Source organism: Acinonyx jubatus, chromosome B3 (assembly GCF_027475565.1).
Source record: "Acinonyx jubatus isolate Ajub_Pintada_27869175 chromosome B3, VMU_Ajub_asm_v1.0, whole genome shotgun sequence".
NCBI lineage: Eukaryota > Metazoa > Chordata > Mammalia > Carnivora > Felidae > Acinonyx > Acinonyx jubatus.
The window spans coordinates 54,533,326-54,547,682 of NC_069386.1; the positions used below are offsets into that span (position 1 = coordinate 54,533,326).

The following is a 14,357-nucleotide window of genomic DNA, read 5'->3' on the forward strand; positions in this document are numbered from 1 at the left end:
AAGTTCACCTAATCCTCTTACATTGCCTTCTGTTATGAGGGAGACAATCATACATGGCCAGATAGAATCTGGACCATCAGGCACTGGCCTTCTCAAATCCCTTTCAGGCTTTTCCTTCCTGATGAATCAGTCAACAAAATCCCAATCCTCCTCTACCTGGAGACCAAATGCCCCAAGAGAAAAACAGGCAACTAGAGAGCTTGCTCTACCTCCAAAGAGAATTGACACTATTGTGCACAATCGTCCTCAATTTATCACTCTACACTTATAAATCTACATACCTAATCATCATTCCTCAACTCTTTTGCTCTAATTTTAGAAGATGAAGCTTTTTTTTTTTCTGTTTCAGACCAACTCTTCCATCCATGCCTATCCCATGATTCATCCTATTCCTCCAGAATCTTACTCCATGGGTCATCCTTTGTTTTCATTTCCATCTTCTATCTCTCCCATTATCTCGGGCCCATTTCCTCAGTGTGAAAACATGACCCTCTCTTGCATTCTAAGGTCAATAGGTCTTCCTCTGGTAAATCTCAATCTCTTTCCTCTCATTTGCATCCAAACTTCTCAAAGTGGTGGGCCACATCCATAGTCTCTGATTCTCTCCTCAACCCACTCCAACCCAGATCCTGCCAACACCACTCTACAGATAAGATTTTCACTCAGATTATCTGTGCTGTGTCAATTGCATTTCAGGAACAATCTCACTGATATTTCCTGCTGTATTTGACAATGTTGATGATTCTTATTTTGAGCACTCTATTCCCGTAGCTTCTGTGACACCACAGATTCCTGGTTCCTTTATCTTTCTGAGGGCTCCTTTCCTGCTCATCCTTTGGGGCTTTTTCCCTGTACTTTGGGGCTCTCGACTACATGCATTCTTTAGATTTTATTTTCCAGTGTCATTGTTTCAAGTTTTACCTTAACTATGAAGTCTCCTGTACCAATCCACTTGGGTTGCCATAACACATACCACAGACTGGGTGCTTAAATAATAGACATTTACTTTCTCATAGTTCTGTAGACTAGAAGTCCAAGAAAAAAGTGTTGGCGGGGTGGTTTCATTCTGACGCCTCACTTCCTGGATTGTAGATGGCTGTCTTCTTCCTTTCCTCTGTGCTTGTCTGTGTGCTAATCTCATTTCATAAGGACACCAGCCATATTGCATTAAGTCCCACCCTTGTGATCCTATTTTATCTGACTTACTTCCTGAAAGACCCTATCTCCAAACCCAGTCACATTCTGAGAAATTAATTCGCTACAGAACTCTGGGGGAACATAGCTTGGCCCATAACATCTCCTAAATGTGCATCTCCAGCTCACACTTCTCCTTTAAGACCAGGACTATCTAACTGCCAATTGGACATTTCCGGTAGAATTTCCCACAGGAGATTGTTTAAAACTAAACCAGGAGATTGGCTTCATTAAACCTACTCTTCCTCTTGTGTTTCCCATTTCCACAGGCAGTATCACCATTGATGCAGTCAGCCAAGGGGTCCTTTTTCACTCCTCCCTTTTTCATATCCAACCAACCCCCAAATGCTGCTCTGTGTGTCTTCAAAGTACTCCTGTCCTTTCCTCTCCATCCCTAGCTCTAGTTCAGGCTGTTTCGTTCTCTGCCTTTGATTTTTACAAAAATCTTTTTGATTTGTCTCTCTGTTTCCATTCTAGCCCCTGTAACTGAAAGAGTATGAGATGTAAACCCCAATTTGACCACATTATTCCGTCACTTAAATCTCTTCAATGGTTCTGCACTGTCTGCAGAATATTTCTACACTTTTTAATATGGCAAATGAGGCTTTTAAAATCAGGATCTTATATCAGCAGCCTCAAATTTCACTATTATCTGCTTCATACTTCCTACTTCAGTAACCTGAATCTGCTCTGGGTAGCCCATATACCCCATCCTTCCATAATCCTGTGTATTCACACCTTTGCTTGATGCTCTGGTCTTTGTCAGGAATGCTGTTTCCCAAACTCATTTCTCTTTCGCCCAACATTGCCTAGTTAACTCTACTCATCCACTAGATATCAAATCTAAAGTAACTTCCCTCAGAAAGACCTCTTGGAGTAAGATGTCCCTCTCTCTTCTCCATTATACTCTACAAATATACTTACTAGCACACTAATTAGTTTTGGTCTACCCAGCACCATCATTTACACCATGTCTGGTACACAAGAGACACCCAAAAAGTATCTCTTTGTTTTAGTGTTGGTCATCAGGGGACTCTATTTTCAAGTTCATCTGAAGAGATAAGTCATGAATTAGTGCCCTGTCCTAATATTTCAATGACTATTTAGATGTGTCCTTTATCTCATTCGTAAGTTTAAACATAAGTTATAACAAAAAACTAAGTTTAAACATAAGAGGGTATGTTTAACCTCTTAAGATTAAACAAGTATACTGGGGCGCCTGAGTGGTTCAGGCATTTGAGCATCCGACTTCACCTCAGGTCATGATCTCGTGGTTCTTGAGTTCGAGCCCCACATCGGGCTCTGTGCTGACAGACAGTTCAGGGCCTGGAGCCTACTTTGGATTCTGTGTCTCCCTCTCTCTCTACTACTCCCTTACTCACACTGTGTCTCTCTCAAAAATAAATAAACTTTAAAAAAAATTAAAAAACAAACAAACAAGTAATCCTCTAAAGGGAAAAGAGCAGAGTTACTAATCTGAATTAGTGTTTCGGCCTCGGACTTAGATTAGTGATTCACAGCATGATACATTCAGGCTCATTTCCATGTTGGCTGAAAACCAGATCATAGACTCTTAAAAACAAAATACATGGTTTTTTGAGGAAAGAATTAATCTCTATTTTCTCAAACATCTTGCAGAAATTAATTCAGCAGTTTATTTTACCAAAGGTGTTTATTTTCAGTGATGCTGGCTTTGTAGTTTTGTGATAAGAATAATAATTTATGATTGCCCTGGATTATTCCATATTTTATTTTGCAGGACAAAGGCGGTTTGTGTTAGCAATGGAGAAAACACTGGGGAAGTGTATACACCTCAGGTCAGCACAAGAACATAAGCTCTATCATTAGGGGGTTTTGTCTGTATTGTTCACTGCTCTATCCCCAGCACCTAGAAAAATACCAGGCGTGGAGTAGGTGCTCAATAAATATCTGTGGCTTGAATAAAGAAAATACATACCTTGCACTTGAAGAACCTGAGAGATGTCAAACCCTTGGCTGATTCTGACTATGACCACACCAATCTCAAAATCAAATGCATCACTGAAAGTGAAAGCAAAGTGGTTATTTAAATGACCCCTTTAATCTTGAGGTTTTGTACTAATAGTAAGAGAGTCTAAGATTCTCAATTCTAAGATTTTAACATAACTAAACTATGAAAATTCACTTGAGAATACAGCCAAGAGCTGATGCCTTTTGTTAGTTAGTTTTTCTCCCTTTATGCCTTTTAAAAATGTATTCTGGATAAAGGTAACTGATTCATTTACTCTGGAACCAATTTATTCAAATAATACTGTCACCTAGAATTTTGATTAAGAGCTTGTTACATGCTTTTAAAATAATTGTTTCATTTCTAATGTAAGCAAAACAATCACTGAAATATTTAGAACAGAGAGTTTCTAGGCTGCAAAGACCCTTTGAAATTATCAGCCAAATCCCTACTTATGGAGAAAGAATCCTACAACATTTCTGACATCAAGTTCCCAGTTAAAAATATCTCCAGTTCCTTTAAGGAACTTTCACCATTGACTTTGGGCAGACTGTTTGAAACAATGCTTTTTCATAACAACCCAATGCCGTTGGCTGTTGTGCCTTCTCTACACTCAATCCAATAGAATTAGATTTTCTAGAAGGAAAAGAAAGGCTCTCTTTCTTTTATCTCTGTTCTTGTAGAATATTTTTTTTTCTCTGCTCCTAAATATGGGGCAAACCAATTAGTACTTTGAGTTCATTAAAAATTTTCTCTTTGGGGGTTCCTTTGTTCAGTCTCAAATGGATCGGAAGCCTAGGACCCTTTCCATAGAAGGTCACCCTCTACCAGAAATCATGCAGTTTGTGATTGTCTTATATAGGCAAACAGGTTTCTAATAGCCAAAGTGAACCTGAATTTTCAAATAATAATATGAATAAACTCAGTGTAATATGAATATCCATTCAAAATTCAATCTATAAGTGATCTTCACTTAGCAACATAGACCTAGCAAAAGTCGCCACAAAATAAATTCCTGATAAGTCTTGTTTCTAATTGTCCTTGATTGTAAAAAGGAGACAATGTGTTCCACAAAAAATATTTGGGTTCTGTCCTAGGAAGAATAATTTTAGACTTCCCAAAGACATCCACATTCTAATCCCTGGAACCTGTGAATATGTTACTTTATGCCGCAAAAGGGACTTCATGGATGTGATTAGCTTACAGACCTTGAGATGAGATTAACCTAGATTATCTAGGAGGGTCCAGTGTAATCACCAGGGTCCTTAAAGTGCATTTGGAAAGCAGAAGAGGAGGTGAGGGCAATGTGGTATGACCCATCAAGAGCTTTGAAGATGGAGGAAGAAGGCCATGAGCAGGACTGCTCTAGAACCTAGAAAGGGCAAGGCTGGGGAATCTCTCCTAAAGCTTCCAGAAGGGAATATAGCCTAGCCTACACCTCGATTTTAGCCCAGTGAATTAGTGTCAAACTTTTAACTCACACATCTGTAGGCTATTAAATTTGTGCTGTTTTAAGCCACTAAGCTTGAGGCAATTTTTTATGGCAGCCAATGAAAACAAATACAGATTCAAATTAAAATTAAGCCATAACTAAGAATATTATAAACATTTAAAATCTTTTATCTAAAGAAAAATTATAAAATTCTATATTATTGTAATAATGCCCCCAGGTTAACAGTAATACTATGCTTTACTCTTACTCACAAAACCAATCAAAATAGTTAGAAAGGGAAATATAATACAGTATGGAGGTATGATGGTCTTCCCTTCTATATTGACCTCACTGCTGTGGTAGTAAGGTCATTTAGCCTTACTAAGCCAGCTAAGTTTTATACTAGTATAAATTTGAGCCACCTTAACACTGAACTTTACTACCAATAAGACCAATTTGGTAAAAAATCCAGAAGTCTCCTTGGCCTAATATTATTGGGTTTGATTATTTTGGTCCCTTTAGATTTCTAGAATGTTTCAAAGGTGGGCACATTGGAAGATGACCCCAGATAATTTTGTATCAATTAATGGACACTAAATGACTGACGGTTTACATATGTCTTATTTGCTTCAATACTTTTTTTCCCCAAAGATGAAGATGAAATTTCTTTCCTCTCTGTCCCCCTTTTTTTCCCAGTGGTAAAGATGAAATTTTATTTTAGAATCTGGATAACAGAGAGCAGCTCTAATCTATTTCCAAGAATGGTCAGCAACTGACTGTTTCTGAATATATCAAAATGCTGGTTGGTGAACATGTTAAAATTCTACCCTCATCACCTGCTTTAGCCTTAACATACTGAACTTAGGGTATCACCAGGGGCCAAGTGGCAGCATTTGGCATCCAGACTTTATACCTTCGGGAAACACAATTCAGGAGAATGCATTTAGTACACAAGTTCCCCATGTCAGAAGGATTGTTAAGTGAATGTGTTTGGTCAGTAAACACATACAAATTTCAGATGATAAAAATTTTTTTTTATACTTTTCAATACACTAAAACTAGAATGCTTTTATAATGTTCCTTAAATCTCTCCCAAACAATGATAAATACAATGCTCACTCTAGCAGGGGCCAGGACATAGCCTGGTATAAGAAGCACTGTGAATACATGTGCTTGTTTTGAAGAGGTGAGGGTTTCTTTCCTGTGTATTAGAGACTTTTAAAGTTCAGCCAGACTTCTCAGGGCACATTCCCTACCCTGTTGTATGGAATCAGAGCAAAGCCAGACTCCAGATGGGAAATATTCCATTTTCAGAGCTTTTGACAAAAGATAGCTGTTAGCATAGCTAACATTGCCCCCCTTGAGACAAATATGGCTAAATATTTTCAAGATGGGAAGAAAGGCTCAGTTTTCTAGAATGGTCACTAAGGGTACTCTGAGCCTTTCCATATGTGTAGACTTCATTTTCACTTATGCAAAAGAAAGAACCAAGCCAGGTAATACTTTCGCTATACATGTACTATTGGAGGCAGCATAGCATTTTGGTCATGAGCTTAAACTTTGAATTTGGATAGTCCTGGGTTGGAATTCCAGCTATGTCACAACTGTCATTTTCTGCATGTTACTTAATTTTTAATGTCTGCATCTCTCCTTATAAAATGGGAACAGTATTAGCACTTACTTCAAAGTCTTCTTGTGGGAATTAAATGGGATAATTTGTGTGAAGGACATTAGCCTGGTGCCTGCTAGTCTCTTAAAGGCTATCATTAACGACCCTTGTCCCAAGACTTTTCCAATATATAGATATTAGATGTCATGTCCCATTTAAAACTCACTTTTTGTCCTTAAACCAACCCAGAGACACTGATATATGAAAGCCTCATATCAGCAAAGAGGCATCTGAGGCTCAGGGGTAGTAAACTTCTTATCCAGGGCTCAGAGGAGACGATGACTGAATTGGGCACACCAGCCAATCCAAGATTCCAGGTGTTTTGAAAGAACACTTCCTTCCTTACCTAGCTGTCCTTTGCTTTTAATCTTATGAATAGGTTTTAAGACTGCAAATCTTAATAATTACCTTTTTCTTTGACACCAAGTTTCCTCCACCCTGCTTCCTCTGACACTATGATCCCCTCAAGTTCTATTATTGGCAGTGTTTCTTGCACTTTGGTAAAGAATTCAGAGTACCAGGGGAATGTCTTCTTCTCAGGCAATTTAATCTGGTACAACAGCACCTGTTATGTAGTGCCCTGGTTGGTGGTTTGTAAACAAGAACACGTCCTGAAAGCCATCACTTACTGTATGATTCCCACATAGTTCTCAATCTCTGTCAAGGGAGCTTTCCTCCAGTTTTTTTTATATCCGATCACCAGAGTGTTGGGTTTCATTCTTCCTAAGCCCGAGGCCTAAACAGAGGAGATAAACACATGGGCAATCCTTTCCAGACCAGGAAACTACCACTGCAAATGAAAAATAATGTCCAAAAGAGCACTGAAGTAATGTTCTGAAGATTCTGAAGATTAGATTACATTTTAGAGCATGTCCTTCATGCCCGTACCCAAGCATAAAATAGAAAGATTAGTTCTAAATCATCTCAGCCATAAATGGATTTTAGATGACAGAAATGTAGCTTTTCTAAATTAGCAGTCATTTGCATTTCTTCTGACACACTCATTAAAATGGTTCAATAATTTAAAATCAAGTGAGGGTCGGCTTAACTGTTGGCATGCGTGTTGTAACTTAGTGGTTCAAAGCTCATTTCCACCTGTTTTACCCATAATGTCATTAGCAATAAAATCCATGTTTGGAAAATTCTAAGATACAAGGATCACTGAAACTCGTACTTGTATTATCTATCGAAGAGTAATGGCACTATGTCTCTAGGACCTAAGCTTCTTACCTGATAGTATCATTAATAGCCATCTTCCATATCAGGTTTCACTCCCCCCCCTTTAGATGACAGGATATGGCTTCCAGTTAATTAAACTTAATTTGGCAATAGTATTGAATACCTATTAATTACAAAGTGTTATGTCAGGTGCTGTAGAAGAGCAGTGAAGCATATTCTTTGGCCTTAAGGAGCTTGGAATAAGGTGAAGAAGGCAAGATACACACAAATAATTATAATTCAAGTGCACATGCAGTAGGAACTCATATGGAAGCATAAGGGAAGAAAACCTGAATTCTAGCTGTGTCTTCATGGATGGCTTCAGGGGAAAGGTGCCATTCATTCCAGATCTTGCAGGTCAGTTAGAGGTTGACAAGCATGGAAAAGAGAGCAGTGGGAGTGAAGGAAGAACACTCTGGGTCACAGGAGGAGTGAAACCAATGACCAGAGCAGAACACATTAAAGGGGACAGTGGCGAGCAGGAGGAAGCAGGCATTGATGGAGGGTTCCTGAAATAAACTTTGCCTCCACATCTGTTGTGTTTCTCCTAGAAATGTCCAGGTGGCACGATAACTCCTTACAGCCATCGTTTGGTGCTCAGCAGATACACGGCAGGATGAGCTTGTCTTTTCTGTGACTACAGTTTGGGGATGTGGTCATTTGTACCATAAATTCTTAGAAGCAAAGAAGTCTTCATCCAAAATGGATGGTCATAATGGTCAGTGCTTCCCTTTAATACCACCCTGTCTTTCCCTTTGTACCCCACTTTTCTTTAAGGAAATTCAAGTGAACAAGCTTTCTGCATTGTCGAATGTTTTATGCTTTCTTCTGGATTAATATAAGACTTGCTTTCCAGGCCTGTGTCTTTTCTCTCCCTGCTTATTTCATGTCAGACCACCCATTCCTTATTGAAAATTTTATTATTTCACCAATCTTCCAAGATAATTTTACCTTAAATGTGTAACCTTCCCAACATATTTCACCACAGGGCTCCTGAAAAGTAACTCACTAAAGACAATCAGCTTCTTAAAATGACACCTATTTCCATGGTTTGGAAAATTAGTAACAGGTGAAAGGATGCTCATTGGGGGTAATAGGTCTTTCAGAAATGGCTTCTGTGTGCAGCTACTTTGCAAGAGTTATTCAGGAATATAAGAGACAGGAATATACCAAATACTCTTAATCTCCAAAATAGTACAGTTTATTTTTTCTCTCCTGACTGCATAAGCATCAGTGTCACCTGGACGTCATCCTGAATTTTGTCATTCCTGTAAACAGTAACTCTGAAAGCAAATACATCATTCAGTACATATAGAATCAGGGCTTTCCAACCATATTAAAGCCAAAATGATTAGAAAGCCAAGCCCTACAGTTTCTTGGGGTCTCTTGGATTGTTTGAAGAATGGTTCACCATTCTATTATGATCAGAACTGGGGAAAGACTCTGTGTACTAATTATGGAAGGGGAGACAAAAAGGAAAGAATAAGGGAGAAAAAGATAAGAGAACCAAGGGCTTCCGTGTTGAGCCACAGAGATTATTACATTTTACTCAATATTCTGGAAATAATTTAGGAGGATAGGGAGATTTTTACGCCCAGATCACCATGCATTTATTTAGTCGAATCTAGCAGCTTGCCCTCACGCCATTCACAGAAGAAAAAAGGAGCAGAATGCCTGACTTGAGTATTGCTATATGCAGTATGAGATGCAAAAATAGTTTGAAGTTTTAATAGGATCCTGAATGTCGTCAACCATCAGAACAAATTTGCATTTCAATAAGTGTGGGGACAGAATGTATGCTGGTGGCCAAAGGCAACCTCATTTCCCATTTCCAGCATATCATCCATAGTTCATTGTAATAGAACCTCTCTGCTTTTGTTTTAGTTTTGCCTCTCCTCAGGAATTTGAAATGAGTTCCTTAACCATCTGCATTGATCTCTGATGCTGGGCTGCCTAACGGGAGCCATTCACTTTGGGAGCCTCATTAATAGCGAGTGCTAATTGTCTTTTGCCTCCGTACTCATTCCCTCAGTGTCAGCCTTACCTGAAGGAGACTTCGGACACCATCTCTGAAACAGTCTGCTGCCACTGCAGCATAAAAAGCCTTGATTTTGTTCTTGATAAGCCAGGCCTGCTTTTTTGCCATGCCGCTGTTCATCTCTTTAACACACAGCTTGCGCGGTCCCTGTACGACACGATGAAATATTGGTTAGAAGCCCTGCTATTATCCATTGCGCTGCTGTTGTTTTCTAAAGGACAAAAATAGCCAGCAATGCCCCATCGAGTTAAGAAGTGGGAAAGAGGGAAAAACACCTCACTAAACAGGTTTCACGTAGACTCAACCTTTAGGAGCAGGCCTCTGCTGCTCCCATCATTCACTTTCCACCCAGAATGTCCAGATGCATTAACACCTGTTTAATTAACTGCCTCATGCCAATGAAAGAAAGAACTGAGGGCATCACGGCACAGGAGGAAAATACTGAAAATGCGAATGAAGAAATTCAGGATAAATACACAATCAACCTTTGACTCAATAGCAAGAGGTATGTTTAAGAACACTAAGGAAATCTCAGCTAGACCCCAATTTGAAGAAATGGGCAGAGATCTTGGCAGTCAGAACATGGTGGGTTGCCACTTTCCTTGTGTAATGTTGACCTACCCCCATCCAAATAAATTAAGATTTCCCTCTCACTCAATGAATTTCGTGGGAACAGAAGTTCATATACCTGTGGCATAGGAAGAATACGGGAGCTTAATAGAGAAGAAGGTAGGTATCGTGGTGGTAGATGAAACATTTTATAATTTTAAGATTTGAGCTCTGGAAATTCATTTCAACTAAAAATTTGATTCTTTTTCTCCTTCCTTACAGGTCCAAGCCAAGTCTTTTCTTTGCAAGTTTCAAATCACCCCTAAAAGTGTTTCTGATGATCTATAATGTGCCTGATAGGATATGAATCTATTTTCCTAGGAAATTCTTCCAACTCATGAACAGATTAGGTATGTTGTTGAATTGTCTTAGATCTCTTACAAGCTACCGAGGATCTTGACGAAATGCAGTGTGTAGGTCTGGAATGAGACTTAAGATTCTGCATTTCTAACAAACCCCCAGGCCATGCTTGGAGTCACAGTCTTAGAGGGTCTTTCACTAGAGAGAAAGGGCTTGGGATATATGAAAAAGATACCAGGATTTGTGGTCTGCACAAGTGGTTTCAAATCTAAAATTGGCCGTTTGGAAGAAGTTAATTATTTCTGAGCGTTGCTATAATTTTCTGAAAACAGGGATAAAACCTCTAGCCTGCAGGGTTGTTTTGAGCAGTAATGATAAAGTGCCCAGTCTGATGTCTGGAATATAGTAGGTGCTCATTCAAAGTTGGGTGATTTTAAATGAGTTTTCACAATCTTGTTGGAGCCCCAGACCTATTTCTACCACTGTGTTTGTTCTATGACAGAGTTTTGAATTGGGAGCCAGAGCTGGCTCTGGCACTGGCTGGCTGATACCCTGGCGTGTCATGTGCCTTTTCTTGGTGTGGGTTCTACATTTTAAAAATAAGGGAATTGTCTAGTTCATCACTGTCCAGTATGATAGCCCTTATCCATTCGCTGTTGAGCATTTGCAATGTGTCTGCTCCACACTGAGATGTGCTGAAAATGTAAAATACACACTAGATTTTGAAGCCTTAGGATGGAAAAAAAGAATGCAAAATATCTCATTAATATTTTTTATATTGTGCATATTGAAATAATAATATTTAGGATGCATTACATTAAATAAAATGTATTAAACTTAACTTTTCTTGTCTCCTTTTACTTTTTTGATGGCTGCTGGAAAATTTTAAGTTACATATTATGTTTCTATTATGCAATACTAGACAATCTTTGGTCACTTCCATTTTAATATTCTATTTGAAATGGATCAGATTCGTTATGTACTAATTTTAGTATTTTTTCTAGAACTTGCCAGCTTTTCAGAAGACTTGTCAAAAACTTTTTAAAACAGTTCGGGTGGCTTACATTAAAGTTACAAAACAAGACCCTTCAAAGATGATGGGTAAGTAAAGATACAGGGAGGACAGTTATTAAGCCAGAAGACCTAAACTAAAGAAAGATATGCCATTATGGATAAAATTCTGCTTAGGGTTCTAGAATGTCCATGCATTTTGAACCATTAGTTCTCTTTGGGCACTCTAGACTCCATCAGCTGCAAAGAAAGAAGAGATATTTTTTCAGGGAGGCTCAATGGTAACAGTATCCATGTGACAGAAGAACAACCAACAGCTAGAAAAGGTATTGGGCCATCAGTATATTGAGTTGTACCACAATGACTGTGCCCCCCTGGGGAAAGTGGCATTGATTTAAATAAATGCAGTCTAATGTATGTCTATTATTGTTACAAAAATCCAGATTAAGCATTAATTGTGACAGAAAGATGTACTTTAATGCCTCAATTTGCCATATTGAGAAGTCATAAAAATATTTCAGACAGAATCTCTCTTTGCTAAAAACGATTATAGTATCATTGTAGCACACTTACTAATGTGAGGCAAGGCTGCAATACAAATGTAGTAAGGAAAAATAAGCTAACAAAGAGGGAACACATACTGGAACGTAATTACTCTCAACATTCAAATATGTCATAGTCACAAAAATGGATTTTGCCACTCAATTAAAATATTATAGAGATTAGCTCAGTTAGGATCCAAAATATGAATGCATAAATTAATTCAGGATTTGAACAAAGAAGCCCTAAAAGTCTTGTACGTATTATAACTTTGACATTGATTGAGAAAAGGGTAAAGAAATTCTAATTATTTAGTCTGGAGAAGTAGTTGATGGGATGCTACCTCAAATAAATGAATATTACGAAAAGAATTTGCAAATGAGTTCCAACATCATTAGGATCAAATAGAGAAATTTGGGCCAAAAGCAATGTTCTTTCCAACTTTCATTTTTCAAGACACTGAGAGTCTTACTGCTCTGTCTTTGCTTTCATTGCCGCTTTGGTTGGAAGTGTGGGAAAGAGAATTTTTCCTTTCTGATTTGGTCCATATTTTATCTCACCATGTGCCTAGTGCCCATTCTCAGGTCATTTCATTTTTCCTGCATTGTGCCATGTCACTCTCTTATGAACGTCATGACAGAGCCTCGATGACTAAAGAATAATAGATGCATCTATAAAAATGCATCAACTTGGTGGTTGTGAACATTGAGACGAAGAGGTTGAAGATAGAAGAAAAAATGAAAACCTTAGTTTCCTCTGGTTCATCTGTGCTTGAACTGCCCTCTGCTGTGCCAGAGTTAGGAGTTGGTTGTGTTCCTTGAGTTTTCTGAAGAGTGTCTCTGAATTTAAATAGAGCTTTAGGTTTTATTAAGATGTTTTCTAAATTTTAAGAAAAAAAAAGAGAGAAAGGAAAACAGTAAGGGTGAAATTCTGTTAAAAGGGGATCTACGTAAGGAAGCTGGTCAAAAGCTATCTGTCATGTCCTTTACCATGAGAGGAGAGCAGGACAATCAAGGTTTAAGGAATGTGAAAGAGTAGGCAAACATTAATCAAAATAGATCTACATCTTGGCACACTTATGTGAAATGAGTAGAAGAATGCCAACAAACCTCAGGTAACATTGCCTCTGGAGAGGGGGAGAGCCATGTGCTAAGTGGTTTTAACAAGGACTTCAGCTTGAGCCGTGGTTTATTTCATTTTAAAAGTGAGTAGGAACATTTATGACAAAAATGTTAACAGTCATTAATTAAAAGAAGTAGGATATGGGTGTCATTTTATTTTATATAGTCTAATCATATGAAATTGCCTGTATTCAACAGTTTGGACCGACAAAAATGTAAATTTCATATGCTTCGACATAATATTTTTCTTAATGTTTCAAAATAAAAAATAGAAACAATCTAAAAAAACTTTATTTTTCAGCCACCAGAACAGCACAATGTACTTAATAAAAGATACCACCGTACACTTGAAAGTCTTTTGCAATTTTAAGACAAACAAAATTTAGAAAAGAGCTAAGTATTGCATTTGGGGGGCAATAAAGGCTTTATCTGATTTGCATTCTAAATCCCAGATCGATTGGATCAAGTTTCCATCTTTAAAGTATATTTGTCTTTGATTTGTTTTCATAAAAATTACCCTGCCTTTCAACTAAAGCTGAGAAGTATGTGAGTGAGTGACTGTTGTGACATGCACAATGCCTTCTTGCACGGGGAAGGTAAATGTGAGATGGCACCAACTGAGCAAGGTATACCCAGAGAACTAAGGGTACATAAACCCAAACTAAGTTATTGTAATGATTGATTTTATTATCACTCTAACTCCTATGAATGAGGTAAGTGAGAAGACTAATTGACAAAGAAAGGCAATGTGTTTTTATGTTGGGAAAAGAGGGTAGAATTGGTGGAGATTGCAACCCCTGACTTAATACTTGCTTGTGGCTGAACCCCTGAATTAGACTACGCTTGACAATATGAGAAGATACTAGAAGGTGGAGTCCTACTCCCTCTGATCTTTCTATGGTGATAAGAATGAAGCACAGAAGAAGAAAATTACTTTTGTTCAGATTTTCTTTTCAATGTTTTATATTTTTGAGAGAGAAAGAGACAGAGACAGAACGTGAGCAGGGGAGGGACAGAGAGAGAGGGAGACACAGAATCCGAAGCAGGCTCCAGGCTCTGAGCTGTCAGCACAGAGCCCAATGTGGGGAGCTCGAACCCATGAACCATGAGATCGTGACCCGAACCGAAGTCCAAACACTTAACCAACTGAGCCATTCAGGTGCCCCTACTTTTGTTCAATATAAAGCCTCCTGGGATATAAGTATATCAATGATTTATCGTGTGGTAATTCAAAGGAG

At 38.3% G+C, this 14,357-nt stretch overlaps 1 protein-coding gene across 5 annotated transcripts in view; it reads right to left on the reverse strand.

The window, feature by feature from the left end:
* Positions 1-14,357, reverse strand: part of SLC12A1 (solute carrier family 12 member 1) — an 87,828-nt gene that overhangs the window by 24,882 nt on the left and 48,589 nt on the right. For all 5 annotated transcript variants that reach the window (XM_053224052.1, XM_015063437.3, XM_015063436.3 and 2 more), the window contains 3 exons: positions 9,545-9,685; positions 6,912-7,018; positions 3,152-3,234 (listed from right to left, as the gene is read on the reverse strand). In XM_053224052.1, coding sequence (XP_053080027.1) covers positions 3,152-3,234; positions 6,912-7,018; positions 9,545-9,685 — 331 coding nt within the window. The remainder of the gene's footprint in view (positions 1-3,151; positions 3,235-6,911; positions 7,019-9,544; positions 9,686-14,357) is intronic.